Source organism: Cornus florida, unplaced genomic scaffold (assembly GCF_030987335.1).
Source record: "Cornus florida cultivar Cherokee Brave unplaced genomic scaffold, ASM3098733v1 CherokeeBrave_3.0.0_Hap2_Chr10, whole genome shotgun sequence".
Taxonomy (NCBI): Eukaryota; Viridiplantae; Streptophyta; class Magnoliopsida; order Cornales; family Cornaceae; genus Cornus; species Cornus florida.
The window spans coordinates 78,967,160-78,984,559 of record NW_026775580.1 but is presented as its reverse complement, the minus strand read 5'-3'; the positions used below and the strand labels follow the sequence as shown (position 1 = coordinate 78,984,559).

The 17,400-nt window shown below is 34.0% G+C and overlaps 1 protein-coding gene across 2 annotated transcripts; it reads left to right on the top strand.

Annotated features, from left to right (window-relative positions):
• Positions 1–9,667: 9,667 nt before the first annotated feature.
• On the top strand, positions 9,668–17,048 carry LOC132279003 (uncharacterized). Of its 2 annotated transcripts, none has more exons than XM_059780920.1 (9): positions 9,668–10,182; positions 11,136–11,363; positions 11,504–11,625; positions 12,037–12,097; positions 12,430–12,570; positions 14,468–14,575; positions 14,824–15,052; positions 15,193–15,444; positions 16,687–17,048. In XM_059780920.1, the coding sequence occupies exons 1-9, from the start codon at positions 10,030–10,032 to the stop codon at positions 16,767–16,769; spliced, it is 1,377 nt and encodes a 458-aa protein (XP_059636903.1). In that variant the 5' UTR covers positions 9,668–10,029; the 3' UTR covers positions 16,770–17,048. The 2 variants fall into 2 exon arrangements, with proteins under 2 accessions (XP_059636903.1, XP_059636902.1); XM_059780919.1 differs by having other exon boundaries at positions 9,675–10,182; positions 16,684–17,048.
• Positions 17,049–17,400: the final 352 nt, after the last annotated feature.

The following is a 17,400-nucleotide window of genomic DNA, read 5'->3' as shown; positions in this document are numbered from 1 at the left end:
TCAATAAGAAATTATATTATGATCATTTAATGAAAAATAGGTAAGACAATGGGGCATTTTGCAACTAAATGTGATAGTTTAAAGGGTTTTATGCGCAAACATAGTTCAAGGGGGTTATTTGCAAATTTAGACATAGTTGAGGAGGTTTTTTTTTTGCATTTTACCTTTTAATTTAAAAAGGCAAGTTCATGTTAAGTGCAAAAAATCCCCCTCTACTATCGATATAATGCAAAACAGTCCCTGTGTTGTATAAAACCCCCATATAATATCAATTTGGTGCAATTAACCCATGTTTGTATAAAAAGACATTAATACCCTCTTTAATATAAATTAAAGGGTTAAGTGCAAAAAAAAAAAAATCCCTATATTAGATTTGTGTATTTTGAAAATGTGCATTTCAATCGATAAAAATTCAAAAAATATGCAAATAAGCCCCTCTGACCACTTTTTTGTCAAAATTGACATAAAATAAATTCAAAAACCCTATTTTGCCATTTTTTTTTCCTATTCTACCCTTTTCTCTTACACTCTATCACCACCATTATGTTTATTCTGGCCATTTAATTCAACCCATAACCAAAGTTTAGCGCCGATCTGTTGAGTTAACTCAGTGTGTCATCAAACAAAGTCATATCACAAACCCAGTTGTTGGTGACGGTGAAGGACGACGAGCTCAGGACGCCGTTAATGTATCATCAATGATGGCAACTGATGAAAAGGGTCTGGATCTATTGGTGTTTACCATCCGGTAAGGATGAGAGCTTGTCGTGGGAGTTTGGTTAACGGTGAAAGGTTGAGGTCTCATTCTACAACAATGAGATGGTGGACGGTGAACCTTATGAGTTCCAGACGGGAGTGGTTCCGCTGCCTCTGAGGAAGAGGTCAGTGAGGTTGGCCAAGAACAGTCCGGCGGCGATGAGGGCCTCTGTGATGGCTATGAGGCTCAACCACTACTTTAATCCTTCCCTTCATTCCATCACAACGTCCACTGCGGTCACCTCTGCCCCTTCCTCTCCCTCCATCACCTCTATCGCCGCCACCTCTGGGGCTTCCGGGGTTTCTTCCTCCTTTCCCTCCACCACCTCTACTACGATTACCTCTGCCCCGTCCTCTCCCTTCATCACCTCTACTGCCACCACAACTTTTAAAGCCGCCACCGCCGCCTTTGGGGCCTCTTAAGCTTCTTCCTCCTCCGAAGCCCCTTCCTCTTCTCCTTCCATCACCTCGGTCGCCTCTGAACCCTCCACTACCACGACCTACAAATCAATCAACCAAATACAAAGGAAAAAAATAAAAATAAAAATAAATTATCTAAAATGGTAATTTTACATTGCCTAATTTTTTTAATATTATTTCATTTATATTAAAGAGGGTATTAATGTCTTTTAATGCAAAAAGGGGGGTAATTGCACCAAATTGATAGTACAGGGGGTTTTATACCACATATGGACTGTTTTGCACTATATTGATAGTAAAGGGATTTTTTTGCACTTAACTCAAGGGCAAAATAGGATTTTTTTAAATTTATTTTATGTCAATTTTGACCAAAAAGTGGTTAAAGAGACTTATTTGCACCTTTTTTGAAATTTATGAACTAAAATGCACATTTTCAAAAAGTATGGACTATTTCTGCATAAACCCTATATATTAGGGTTTTTTTTTTTTGCACTTAACCGAACTATAATTCATTCTTACAATTTTTAATTGGATTGAATTTGATTTTGTAATTCAAATATAAACTTGGCTTTTTAAGTTGAATTCTCCACCTAAATTGCAAAGTCAAATTCAATCCAACTTATAATTGTAAGAATGAATGTGATACCCCACATTTTCCACGCATAAGTTGATCAGCTTATACACAAAAAATGAGAGATATAAAAAATAATTGGTAATATACAAGTATGGAATACAAAATGATAATAATAGAAGAACGTAGACGAGAAAGGAAAACTAAATAATAAAACATCCATCAATCCTTTATTAAATACAATACTCCTTTATACAACCTGGAAATCCTATGTCAATGATCCCTAAATATAAACTTGAAAGTTCAATGTCAGAAGTAAATAAAACTGGAATCAAAATAATACATAAAACTTCTACCCTGAACAAGACTGTAAGAGTAGATGAGTTCGGATGTTGGTCCCACACTGCTAAGCCTCAACCTTGAAACGGGTACTGACAGGGCCCTGAAACACAACAATGGTGGGTCAAACCCACGAGCAAGTTCTCTCTACTATGACCCAAATCAGATAATCAAATAAATTAATCATTATTATTCGGAAGTATATTATATCTGTATACACCCTAATGAAACTACACAATGCATAATAAGACCTCAACCAGAATAGACGGTGATCACTTAGACTCACACGAGGTGGTTAAATGTCTCATTTCCCTACCTGAGAAATCAGCTATTAATACACACTGCATAGTACTGACAATGCATACTATAAGTCCTACACAGTGGTAACACATCTCAAGGTACTAATGAATATACTGAGTATATCACTTAGGCAACACGTGCCAATTATATTAAACCACATACCCCGACAGTCACACATCTGTTTATGGCAACAAATGCATAAGGTATAAATGAGACTAAACTTATTAGTCAGCTCACATGGTTCTATATGGCAACACATTCATATAATATAAATGCGACTTAATTTATTAAATAATCCACTTACTACCTGAAATGCACACAGCATAATAATCATGATTTATATATCATTAACAATATAAATAATCCCATAATGTATAATGGACAATTTATATGAATAAAATCATGTAATCATTTAATTTAACATTAATGATTAATACAATAAAATAATAACACAATTAATATTTAACAATCTCATTAAATTAATTACATCTGTTTAATAGCGATTCGTACGGGAAACGATACAATTAATATTTAGAAATATTAATCGGACATAATAATAATTAACAGGTAACGTCCCGTTAAACTCGTAAATACCAACCATAGGCCCAAAAATGAAAGTTTAAGGTTATGGAGATTTCAAAACAGTCCCTAGGGGTATTCTGGACTTTTCCTGCAGTTGTAGAGGTCCCATACGCGCCCTCACGCGCCTCCCAAAGTCCCCACATGCGCTGCCACTTCTTCTCACACGTGCACGCGCCTCCACGCGCGTCTGGAGTCTGCCACGTGCGCGTTGATGATTCCTGCTGACGCGGCGTGATCTGATTAGTCTGTTGTAACAGACTTCTGTGGACGCGCTACACTGGATCGATCTGATGATCATTCTTTAATCTAACGGCTTTTGATTTGCGCGCACCATAAGATTGTGTACTACGCTATACTGAATCGATTTGATGATTAAATACCCATCTAACAGTCGCTGATCCGTGCGCACACTAACTACAGTGCACCGCATCACACCGGATTACTCTGGTCATCTTTCCTACTGTCGGTGGCCGGAAACTCGCCGAAAATTACAGAAAATTCCCGAAAAATTTCAAAAAATTCTAAAAAGCCCCTAAAGCCTTAAATAATTATTTATGAGCTACATTTTAATTACATAGGCTAATAAACAAATATCTAACACCCTAAATAATTAAAATTTCACTACTTTAATAAACTAAAAATTAATTTATTAAAATTCCTAGCATGGTTTCTAACCTCTAAATAGCCGAAATAAATTAAACAAATAATTTATGGATTCAAAGGGGAAAAGTAGATAATAACTTGCCTTAAGGATTTAAAACAAATCCGCCGATTGCGCGTAGTCGGGTTAAATTCTCCTTCATCGGTCCAAGGCTACTCTTCTCACTTTTCTTCTCTTTCTCTCCTCTAAAATAACTCTCTGCTATTCTAATTTTTCTAACTTACGTTCTCATCAACCAAAGCTAACTAATATTTATACAAACTAATATAATATAAATATTACAAGTATCTAACTTCATATTAAATACCAAAACATTCCTACCTAAACTAATTTAATGCAAAGCAATCAAGTCAACCTATCTAACTTACAATTATAACAGTAAATGCAATCCTATCATTCAAACTCATGACATTTTTATTTTTATTTTACGTAATAATATACTAAAATATAAATGTACTACTTTAATTAACTAATACTAATTAATATAAAACATAACCGCTAAAAAAGTATATAAACTAACATTATAATATAAAGAACATACAATTAATATTACATGCACAGATAAATAAAATAAATTTAATAATTTAACATACACAGTTAAGAGGTGAATAAATCTAGATATTAAATAATTAACCCAATACAGAATTAATTTAAATAAACTCTTTAAAAATACGGGGTATTACAATGAATTATAGTTTTGGATAAAATTTGAAATAAAATTGAATTATATATATATATATATATATATATATATATATAGGGTTAATTACAATGACACCCCCTGAGGTTTGTTATATTGACAGCCATATATAAATTAGCCTATTTTTGAACAATGACACCCCCTGTCAGATTTGGCATCCAAACAAAACTTAAAAACCTATAAAAAGTCTAATTTACCCTTCATTATTTTATTAAATTTTTACTATAAAATATCAAAATACTTGAATGACTAAGTTGCCCTTCTGCTATTCATTCACGTCTCTCTCCGTGCGCAAATCTCATTTCTCTCTCTTCTCTAACCCTAACCATGTTTTCACCATCTAACCCTTTATTATGACAAAACCCTCTAGAAAATTTCACTGATGACGACGACCACCGCCATCAGCGATCGGCGGCGATGATCTTGGTATCTTGGCCGAGGAGTACTTTTTCCTCACGCTATGCTCGCCTCTGCTCCTCTGTGTGTGTGTTCGTATATACTATTGCAATCAGCGTCGGTGTGCGGTTATATAGGCAAAGGTGGTCTCTGTAATTGTTGTGCTGCTAATCTTTGATGAGCGAGATACTTTTCGAAGATCCATCTACGTCCTCACATATTCATTTGTCTTCTCTTGTTTGTTCTGCAATGAGGCCCATTCGAAAGGGGATTTCGCATCCACGGAGATCGATGCCTCTTTCACCCTATAGAACCCAAATGTTGTTAATTATCTCTATCAATGAAGAGAGAAGTAAGTTCACCCCCTTTTCTTTTCTCTGTTGATCGTGTAGACGCGGTCATTTGGTTCATTTTCAGGAAATTAAAGATTAAGAGCCAGTGGTCCTTGGTTGGTGACTGATTCTTTGCTTAGTAGCTTATATATATATATATATATATATATATATATGTTTGTGTATGCAATTGAATTAAAAAAAGAGAGTTTCAATTCGTACTATATGTATATATGTAATTAAATTTTTTTCTTTTTTTTTTTTTCCAAAAACTGACTAAGCGGACTCATAAGTTGATTACAAGTGAATTGTGGGAGTACATAACACTGTAAGAGTAAGCGAATAAATAGGCAAAACAAGAAAGCACTGATTTTCAAATCACCCCCATCCCTTTTTCTTTGACCATTATGAACAGAAAATTCACAAAAGTTGATTGGGCACATTCCATCAAGAACTGGGAAAAAAACAAAGCTTCAATTTTTATTGTGTGTGGTTATGTGTGTGTGTGTGTGTGTATATATATATATGCAATTAAAATGAAAAAACAGAGAACTCCAATCGACGCTGTAGAGGATGCTCATGGCACGCGCATGGAGGAAAATGGCATCGTTGTCGAGGCAAATGTAGTTCTTGACCACCCACTTACGCTATAGGAGCTCTCGTAGCTCAGATCAGCAGTGATTGTAATCTTGTGGGCATTAGTGGGGTCACTGATTGTGCGAGTGAGAGGACTAGGATCGTTGTCGGTGGAGATGATTTTTTCAGTGATATATTCCAAAATATACGGCGATGATTTTTTGGTCTTCCGTATATTTTTAGTGCCAATATGCACCAACAATTTTTTCAGTGATGCCATGATTTTTTCAACAATTTTTTCTGTGATGCCATGGTTGTTCCGACAATTTTTTCCTCCCACTGTGATATATATTTACACTGCAACTGCTATTCTTCTTCAATGGTTGGTGGGTTTGGTAAAGAGGGTTAGTTTTGTCCATTCAAAAGATTTAAAGAAGGTTAAAATAGTAATTTCATAAGTGAAATAGGTCAATTTACAAGTCAAAGGGCAATAGAGTCAATTTATCTCGTGTAAGAGGGATTTGGGTGTCTTTGTTAACTTTATCAAACTTCAGGGAGTGTTATTGTTCGAAAATGGACTAATTTGTATATGGTTATTAATAGAACAAACCTCAAGAGGTGTCATTGTAATTAACCCATATATGTATTACAAACTCGGTTGAGATTTTGAAAGAATATGATAAGATAGTATATGAATTTATATTACAGATTACATGTCAATATGCAAGCAATACAAAATTATACTTATACATATTATATATAATTAGGTTTCTTGAGTTAGCTAATTCGAGACGAGTAAAATACAAAATAAAAACAAAATACATTTGGGTTATAATTTTTTTCAAATCAAACTCGACCGAATTATAAATAAGAATGTCCAAACTTAAAAAATTTCAGTCACACATGCACGTTGAACCCTACCACCAAGACAGTAGTATATTATTTTTTTAATCTCAAATATATTTGATTAAGAAACATATATTTGTCACTACAAGTAAGAACCATAATTTCAACATTCGACAATAATATTCATATAATAGAAATACCAAAGGCGTTTGAGCAAATGGGTGCATGAATTTTTTGTCGAAAAAATATATACAAAAATAAGTTCATTAATTAAGTAGTCCAATTTCAAAGTGTAGACATTAAAATTTTATGAACTTTTGTTTTGACAAATTGACCCATCAAATATGGGTCTCATGTTTAATTAAATTATTTAATTGGTCCAAGCTTGGTCCACTTAAATTATTTAATTAGCTCAGCCCAGATGATTAAATGAAAAGATAATTATTCCTAATAAAATATATTTGGAATAATTATTTTTAAGGATAATTATCATAATATAACCGGCCTGTCAGTTATGATTTTATCCTTATTAGTAGAGGACAAGTGTCATCATCCTATTAATCCAAGAAGCCTATAAATAGAGGCCTGGAGGAAGGAGGAAGGGATCCAGAAATCCAGAGGGTTCAGAAATTCAGATACTTAGAAATCAATTCAGAAATCCAGAGAGAAATACAGAATCGTGCCGTTCTTCATCAAAATCCCACGGTGATCAACAATAAGCACATCAAATTGTGCCGTTCTTCATCAACATTCCACATCCAAAGTCGTGCCATTCTTCATCAAATTTAACAAATTCTCTTCGAAGGCGAAGAACAATAAGCACATCTAAATCGTGCCGTTCTTTCACCGCGATTCAATAAGTTCAAAGAATCCTCAAACAACACTATTCGAGATCAAGCTTCGTCAGTCCTCGATCAAAAATCATTAGCGGTTTTCCTCAATTACAAATATTTGAAGAAGATTGCCAACACCCCGATTCAAGATCAAGCTCCAACAACCCTTGAATCCAACCAACAAAAGAGATCGAATCAGAGGACAAGTTCTTTCTTTTGTAAAGAATATCTCAGAGGATTGTACTCAATTTTCTCAAATCAATAACTTACTATTTGTTCCATATTTTGTTATTTATTTGCAGACTACAAAATTTGTGTGTACACAAAGAAAATTATTATTTACATAAAACCCTTGAAACCGTGGAGGAAAACTCTATTACAACTTACTCCACTCCGTGAAAATTTATTTATAAAACAAACGATAACATTCATTGTAAAACTACAAAAGAGCCCACAAATACAGTCTTTTAATTCTTGTTTTATTTTAGGGGCTTTTTTTACTTGAGTTCCATAATTTCGTATATATTTTGACAATGGTCCCTTTTTTCAAAAAAAATGTTAGATTGGTCCTATTTTTTTGGTTGGTCATGGTAAGAGTGCCCTTCTTATAAAACTAAAACTACCCCATTTGTTTAAACCACCCTAGTCATGTTAGCACACGTCGCATATACGGCTTTAGCACTTGACCATGAAAACTTTTTCGGCGAGATATGAACTTGATTGAGTTGTAAGATTATCATGTAAGGTTCATTTCATGAATATTGTTCTTAGATTTTAATGCATCAATGGAAAAACTTTTCTCAAAAAAAAAAAAAAAAAAAAAAAAAAAGTTAATACATTTGTTCCACACACATAATCTTATTCAACAACACATAACAATATTATTTCGTCATCTCTTCTTCTAAAGTATGAATCATGTTGCCAAATCCCATTCCCATCTCATGGACTTAATTTTATTATTATTATTATTATTATTTTGAGTATAAGGCAATACCCAAACAAAACAAGGGCAAACAAATGACAATTGTTTTCAGCTTGATAAACAGCAATGGTGCATAGTTTAAAAAAAGAAAAGAAAAAAAAAAGGTCTGGTTTTGATTGTTGCTAGGGTAGTTGGGTTAAAAAAAAAATAAATAAATAAAAATTAAGGATAGTTTTGAATTTTTAAAAAATATCTTTTAAAAATAACTTTAATTAGTGAATTGTTTGTTGAGTAACAAATATGTGTAACTTGAAAGCCAAGAGGACCAAATTTTCTTCCAAGGCTTTTTACTTATTGTCACTGAGGGGGTGTAAGTTGGGCAGGCCTCGTCAGCTTGGCCAGGCTGAATCCCTAAGTCATACAATTTAAACGAGCTTCGCTCTTAGGTTTGGCTCTCGCTTTCTTCTCACTTCGTGTGACTTAAATTTTGCCGTTCTTGCGCTTTCGCACCCACACTTGCTTTATTATGTGACTTAAGATTTACCAACGAGGTTAGGTTGATTATTTCTAAGGTCGTGAGTGAAAAACACTCTTATGCCATGCATGTAGAGTGTATAATTCTCTATAAGTTCTAAAAAATTCTTAACATTCAAATTTTGAGCAAATAAGGGTCTGAATACTGAAAAGACTAAAATATCCCTCTATAACTTAAATAAAAAAAAATAAAAAATAATTAAATGTGAAATGAATAACGTGTCTCTCTTCTTCTTTTTTTTTTTTTTTTTTTTTTTTTTCTTCTTCTTATATAAGGGCATTATTGGAAGAGTAAATGATATTTTTGAAATTTTATATTTTAAAAATGTCAAGTGTAATACACATGACTAAATTTGTATCCAAATAATAACCTCGAACCCTTCTTTGATCATTTTTTCAAACTTAAAACATTTATATACAAAAAAAAATTAAAAAAAAAAAAAATTAGTGTGATATTTTTTCAAAATTTAAAAATTAAGGGTGTTTTTCCCACTTTGCCCTCATTTCTATTTGCCCTCGCCATTCGCATAATTCTTACTTTTTCAAACTGGACTAAGATAGTAAGATAGTGGGACATGGGATAGAATTTGTACTTTACATAAATAAAAAAAAGAGAGAGAGAGTAGGGTTTCAGCTTAAAGCTAGTGTTTAAAGTTGGAATTTGAAAGAAATTTGTTGTTTGTGTTTTGTGTTCTTTTATGCAATATATATATATATATATATTGGCAAATAACTCCTTATGCTATTCATTTTATTTTTATTTTTTGGATTTAACCATCTTATATACTCTTTTATGAATAAATCACAATATGTGCCCATTCATGTGATCAGAATATTGTCTGTTATAAACGAAATAATGTCTGATGGGTGGTAAGTTGTAAGTTGCAACTTGCAAGGATTATTATTGTGTACTGCGAGAGTTATTAACCATTATGCAATTTTAAAAAATTGCCAATTTGGTTCCCTTTAAACCCAACCGGACTCGTGCGAGTGAGGTTCACTTTAAAAAATTGTTGCCAATTTGGTTCACTTTATACACTACATGATGAACTGATCAAGACGGAGCAGCTTCTGATTCACGCTACACTTTTCTTGACAAAAAGCCTTTTGATTCTTATTACTATTCGATTCCTGGACCAAAGTCCCTTTTAGTTGTTAGGAACTGTTACTGTATTATCAACCCAAATACAACCCATTTCGCTTAGAAACACAAAAATATACTTGTAATTTCTACAACCGAAATTGCTGTGCTGATCCTTCAATGCGTACAATGGCGGCGGCGGTGGTTTTGCGGTGGTTAATTGTCGTCGGAGGCGTCGCCGCCACGGCTTTGCTACTTGCCTGCCGCGCTTCTGACGAGCCTCTAGTTTCCCGAATTGCCTTTGGATCATGCGCTGACCAAAGTGCTCCCCAGGTTTTTGATCCTTGTAACTATATTAGGGTTCCTTCTGTTTTTTCTTTCGTCTTTTTTCTTGCACTCGCCTATTGAATTATTGTGTGTGCGTGTGTTTTTTTTCCTTCTAATTCGGTTTTTTTATTTGTCATTTCTCCTTTTCATTTTCTTTTTCCCGCCCTCAATTATTTTGTCGGGACGCCCTTGGAATTATTAGTAAACCATGACTTATATAATCCTAAACTCCAAAGTATGTTCTTTTATTTATTTATTATTTTTAAAATTTCAATATATATAGAGAGAGCAGTGGACATGAAATTCTGCAGGATCTGTAAAATGGTTTCATAAGAGCTTATATTTTCAGGATGAAAATCTCTCAAAAAAAGAAAAGAAAAAAGGCTCCCCCTGTATATCCAATATTTTCTTAAGAAACAGTGAACAATACAGAAGCAAATGCGAGGATACATGCACAGTGGAGGTCAAATAACTCCAAGTCCAAGCAATCCCACCCAAAACCATTCCATTTCAGTTTAATTGCAATTGGCAATTGTACCCATCTCTATACATGCATTCACCTAAGTGACTTCAGTCACTTGCTAGATTCAGTGTTTAAACTAGAAATATAATATTTACCTAGAGATATTGTTGTTGTATTGTTGTGTCCTGCTTTGTTTCCTTTTCTTGAGCTTTGTTTTGTTGAGGTGTCTGTGTCATGCCATATATGGGTATGAAATTACGTTTACTACATGTATAGATTTTTTCACCATTTAGGCACATGCAAATTTTTTTTTTTAATAACTTTTCTCATTTTCTTGTCTACCAATGTGCATGCATTTGTGTATTTTTTGTTTACGTATATCTATATTTTGGCTACTTATGTATTTGATCTTGATTGAATGGTCTTTTAGTTAGAGTACATGTAATGAAGTCCAAATTGTTTCCCAAAGTTGCTGAAAATTGGTGGATGTCTGCAGCCTATTTGGAATGCAATAATCAACTTTGAGCCCCAAGTTTTTATTTGGCTGGGTGACAACATTTATGGAGACACTAGGCGCCCCTTCAAGTTTATTGGGAAGGAAAGAACAATTGGGCCGTGGAAGAATGCTCCAAGGTTTTTCCCCTCCTCCGAGCATGAAATGCAGTCCAAGTATAAGATGGCTAAGAGCAATCACGGTTACTCTCGTCTTAGAAAGATGACAAAGGTGCTTTACTCAAAATTCTTTGTTGTTATTGTTTTTGTTCTTATTTTGTAATATTAGATGTTACTTGTAGAATCAGGTAAGTGCTTAGTGACACTGCAGACAGCTAATACTATCTAACAGAGAATGTATGGACGCTACAGGTAATTGGCACATGGGATGATCATGATTATGGACTAAATGATGCAGGAAAAGAATTTGGTGGGAAAATTACAAACCAAAGGCTTCTACTTGATTTTTTGGATGAACCCCAAGACAGTCCACGGTGCGGGATCATTCTCAATTTAGAGTTACTAATATTTCTTTTATCTCTCATTTTGCTAACACACTGGTTAGGGTATTGCTAAATTCTTTCATTATGACTGGTCTACCTTTGTCTAAGTGGCTTTGAGGCTTAACTCTCAAGTCCTAGGTCAAGGTTCTGAGATTGGTAGAGAGAGAAGAAAGGGAAAGAAAAATTCTTTCATTATGGAGACATTAAATATATCGAAAATAGATAACATTCACATATGAACACCTAACCATTTCCTTGCAAAAAGCAGAGAACATTTACTGGTGGTCTGAGTATCAGAGACAACTGATTTCATACTTAGCTTAACCCATCCTTTTTTTTTTTCCTTCCGTTTTTTGAGTAGCGAGTATTGATGAACTTCTTCTCATGGCTTCATTATTGTAGGCGCAAACAGGCTGGTGTGTACGCATCATACACATTTGGCCCTGTGGGTAGACAAATCAAGGTATTGAAGTCAATCAATTTAGTACCTTTGCTTTTATTTCATTTTGATTGAAGTTGACCAATTAGTTTAGTTCTCTTTCTATAAAAAGAAAAAATGAAGCTGAACACTGCTACTAAAGGGACTTCTTTTGTTCATTATAATTGCCGACCTTTTTGGTAGTCTGATATAACGAGTTCAGTGCTTTGGGATTTGGGCATAATAATGTACTCATTACATTGGTTTGGGCAAACCCTAAATTGCTTACATGTCCACCTCAATCAGAAATATATCATTGGTGGAGACCTACATACATGGATGCATTTGTTATAATTCTTGTTGATAAACTTCTCCAGGTTATTCTCTTAGATACTAGATACCATAGAGACCCTTTGTCCAGCGATGGAAATATTTTGGGGAGTTCGCAATGGACATGGTTGGAGAAAGAGTTGAATGGTCTTCCGTCAGCCATTACTGTTATTGGTTCTTCTATTCAGGTATTATGTATATTTGTTGTCTGATCATACTGAAATTCTTTGTTCCAAGTTTAAATGTAAAATTTTATATACATTTGTTTACGAATTTTGTGTTATGGTGCATTTATTACTGATATGGGACAAGCTATAGGGAACTTACCTATATTGGATTGCTGAATCAGCTTTTGGATAAGATATTGCACCCTTAGCTAACTTTATTTCCCAGTAATTATCATTTTGAAGTTGTTAATTGAAGCAATAAATTCTGCATGTATTTTGGACCATTAGGTGTATCACACCTTTTTTCTAAGCAGTTAAAAGGTTTCACTGAGGGGCACCAGAAAAGGGGGGCAAAAAAGAATGGGGACACAGCATGTAAATGGGAAGCACAGTTCCTTTCTCATATTCATCTCATTATTTAATGCATGTCTTCTCAAGTCTTACCTTTTCCTTGGAAGCTGTTTAAAGTGAACTATATTACTCATTTTATAATTTGGTGGGCTTTATATAGAAAACGAATCTCTTTAAATGTTATAATTATGATTGAGGATATGTTAAGGATACAAAGACTAGGTTTTGCACTGTATGAGAAGAAACTAACAATTTCTCTATAAAAGTGGGACTACTCAAAAGCTCAGTACTTAGCCCATGCCTATTTACGCTAGTCCTAGATGAAATATCAAAAGATATACATGAAGGCATCCCATGGTGCATTTTGTTGGCTGATGACATAGTGTTGTTGGATACTTTTAAGGAAGGCTTGTGAACAAAATTAGAAACTTGGAGTTATCTTTAGAAACAAAAGGGTTAAAAATTAGTAAGTCTAAAGTAGAATATATTGAATGTAGATTGAATAAAGATTCAGAAAGTAATAATAAAACAATAGCAATCCAAGACATCAGATTTACTCAAAATCATCATGGTTTATGCTTAGGATCAGTAATACAAAAGAAAAAGAAAAAAGGAAAAAAAAAAAAAGGGAGGAGAAATAGATGATGATATTACCAGTAGGATTGAGTAGGATGGACCAAAGGGAGACAGGTTAGTGGTATCCTGTGTGATAGAAGAAAACCAAACAACTCAAAAGAGAAATTTTATAGGATAGTCATTAGGCTAGCTATCTTACATAAGGCAAAGTGTTGGGCGTTAAAAAAGAAATGAGAATGCATTCATGTAATTGAAATGAGAATGTTGAGGTGGATGATAGTAGTGACTGGAAAAGATAAATTGACTAATCAAAGTGCGAGGGATAGATTTGGAATAACCCATATTAGTGACAGAACAAGAGAAAACAAACTTGGTGGTATGAACATATAGAATGTACACTCGTTGACGCGCCCGTAAGAAAGGGAAACTAGTTTGCATAGAAGGTAAGAGACATTGAGGCCGATCAACACTAGCATGGAATGAAATAATTAAAAATGATTTCAAAAAAATTAAATTTTAGAGGAGACATGACGTATAATAAAGTAGTATGAAAAAGAGAATTCATGTGGTCAATCCCATTCATTTGTGAAAAAAAAGGCAAGGATGATGACGATAATGATGACACTACTCCTCATTTTGTGTAGTGATTGGTGTTTGTTGTACATCTCTTTAATCATCTCAAGTCTCAACAACTGGGTATTTTGTTGCTTCGTAAAATCCATTTAATTCTAAACCAAAAGCTCAATAGTTTCTGCATCTTTCATGCACAGTAGAGAGAAAGATCCACTGAATCAAATTTATCCACTAAAAAAGTTTGGAACATGTGTAGCTCTAAAAGTGAGATCCACTAAAAGTTACATGATATCTTCAAAACCTTAGCCCAAAAATCACAAAGGAACACGGAGTATGGTTCTAAATTTATTAAAAGATTATACTCTTGCTGGAGGTTTGTCTCTTTGTTATACAGAATTGTGCATTTTCCTTCATTCAGGTCATCTCAAATCTTTCAGCAACTACCGGCCCTTTGTTTTATATGGAGTCTTGGGGACGTTTCCCGAAGGAGAGGAATCGTCTTTTTAAATTGATATCTGATAGTAAGGTAATAATATCTTGCTTATTCACTAACTTCAATGGCTTGCGTAAGTTTATTTTCAGTTGAATTCAACAACTTTCAGTGGTGATCTCTTTTATTTTTTTAAACACAAGCACCAGGAGCTCTCTTTTAAAAATTTCTTTTCCTTTTATAATCTTCTCCAAAGGTGAAGATTATCAACCGTTTTATATGTTACACATTCAAATTAATTTAGTTTTATGAAAGCTCATTATGTGTTTATCTTTCTTGCTTAGAGAAATGGAGTCTTCTTTATAAGCGGAGATGTTCACTTTGGAGAAATTACACGACATGATTGTGCTATTGGTTATCCCCTGTATGACATAACCTCAAGTGGGCTTACTCAAGCTGTTGAGAAGACAGTCCCACCCCCATTACATTTCATAGTGAGATTTGTGGCATGGTTGACGCCAACTACAATGAGAGTTATGGACAAAAGTTGCAGATTCAGGTCATGCACATATGGTATACTTGTAATTTTCTTAGTATTTATGTAACCTCTTTCTCAGAATATATATATATATATATATATATATATATATATATATATATATATATATTAATGCATTAAGATTGTTGATCTTATGATGTGGGGTATCATTTAGGACAACCGAATTTTGGAGCAATAGTGATAAATTGGGATGCTACTCCAGTGAGTTTGAAAGTTGAAGTGAGAGATGCAAATGATTTGCCTGTTACGAGTGTGAATATCTCCCTATTGGAACTCCAAGCCCAAAGAATAGACTCTAATACCACGAGGAAAGCAAGAGGATCTCAGAAACACTGTTCTCTTGAAGTCTCTCTACCGTGGATGGTCAGATATCGCTTGGCTATTTTGTTCTTTTTTGCTTTAGCTGGTAAGTTATATCAGATTTGCAGCATTTTCTTTTGTTTTTATTTCTTTTTTCTTAATACATTCTGCTTGAGATGCCAACTTGCTGAAACTTCTTTACTCTATGTAAAGTGTCGATCATCTTGTAAACTATGAGACACTCTAATAATGTGGAAGAATAGCAGAGACTATGGAACATCTGTCTAATTGAGAAGAATAGCCCTTTGTATTATTTTTTTTCTAACCTTGGTTTTTGTACCCCCACCCCAAAAAAAAACCAACCAAACAACACATATGGTAACTCTGTTTTTTTTGCCCTCTCTAGGAAGTAGGAATTGAGTACTTTTATACTAATTCTCTCTTTTATTTGCTTTTGTGATCTTTTGAATGCTTATTTGTGCTAGTCAAAATATTATCAAAATGCCAGTTCAATAACTCCTCTTCCTTCCTCCCATTCCAAAAGTAAAATAAATAATTCAAAATGTTAGATTGCAAAGAACAGAAAATGGCTATATGACTTTGAGGGGAGATCTTCTTTTGAAATTCAGGTTTTGAAGTAGCATAGAGTGACTTAAAGAAAATCGGGGAAGATAGGTTGAAGAGACAAAAATAAGGTCATTTTTTTTATGATTATGTGTACAATGAGATGGCATCAGAAATTTGAGATGGGATGATAATTTCAAACAGGGAAGGGCTTTTAAGTGCAAAGCTTTTTCTGTTTAAAAGAAACAGAAAATTGATGGTGTGCCATTGTATATGTTGTTTCAAAGTTGAGATTGAGGAAGATGTATGAGATTGGGGTGTGGGAGAAAGGTAGCCCTGAAGCAGATGCTCTAGCACAGCAAGGACTTAAATTAGAACCCGGATCCATATGCGCAAAACTGCCAAACGCAGTTGCCAACCCTGGAACCCCTTCCCTCTCTCTTTTGTTTAGCCTTTTCTTAAAAATATTTCGAAACAATTTCAGCTTCCTTCATTTAAATGACAAATAACTTGCTAGTCTTTAAATATTTTTAAGACTTGATAGCATCTTCACCTGATGGGCGTTCAGTTTCTGTTGTTTTTTGTCACCACAATTTGATTTGTCATTTGAGTGAAGAGATTTACATGAGCGACCCCCTGCATTTTATACTAATAAAAAAAACAAAAAAAAAAAAAGAGCGACACCCTGCATTTTCTTCTGTTGCACTTGCTTTTTTTTTTTTTTTTTTTTCCTTCTTCTTTGGTTTATTGTCCTGATTCTGCTGTTTGACATTTTATGCAGTAGTGTTTCTTCTTGCTGTGATAGCACTCAGTTATGTGGTTGTATCAATGTGTGTGCAATGCTTGTCCAAGTGCAAGATTGATTGACTGATTGGGGTATGCTAATTTACAATCAACTAATTCAGAAGTATACGGTCACCGAGGTCTAGTAAATTTCTTTACTTTTTATTTGTAATTTTGACTTGTTATCCGGAATTTGCATTATCAATGTCACAGTTCCAGATTGATTATGTCACCATGTTGTAGAAGCAATGATAATACACATAGATACAATGTATTGAACCAAGAGGTAAATTGCAAATATCTATGTTTGTGTAATATGTGTACAACTGCAAAAAAAATTGAATTTAAGCTATAATACATGTATGCTAAACATGTTGGGGAAGGACTTGGGTGGATTAATTTGTGTAACGAGTTCGGTAAGAAAACAGAGGTTCCCTTTTTAACTTTACCATACAAGAAGGTCCTCTGTTGAATTGTAAGGTGGATCCGTGAAGAAAAAATGACACATCTGGTTGAGAGTTAGTTTCAAACAATATCCTATTTACATGAAAAATATGTGGTGGATCTTTTTTTTTGGCAGGAAACACGCATCCCCACCTTGCCCTTACGTAGACTTGAACCCTCTCGACCTTCTACTTTATCAGTTTACGTGATGAATCTACAGTGGCTTTAGGATACACAAAACTAGATTTGTATATGCTACTAATTAAGATAC

What these genes read in the sequence shown, in the direction of transcription:
- LOC132279003 (XM_059780919.1), top strand. Translation starts at nt 10,030, where the DNA reads ATGCGTACAATGGCGGCGGCGGTGGTTTTGCGGTGGTTAATTGTCGTC. An exon ending in GTCTTAGAAAGATGACAAAG is followed by an intron (nt 11,364 to 11,503) that starts GTGCTTTACTCA and finishes TGGACGCTACAG; the next exon opens with GTAATTGGCACATGGGATGA. An exon ending in AATTGATATCTGATAGTAAG is followed by an intron (nt 14,576 to 14,823) that starts GTAATAATATCT and finishes TTTCTTGCTTAG; the next exon opens with AGAAATGGAGTCTTCTTTAT.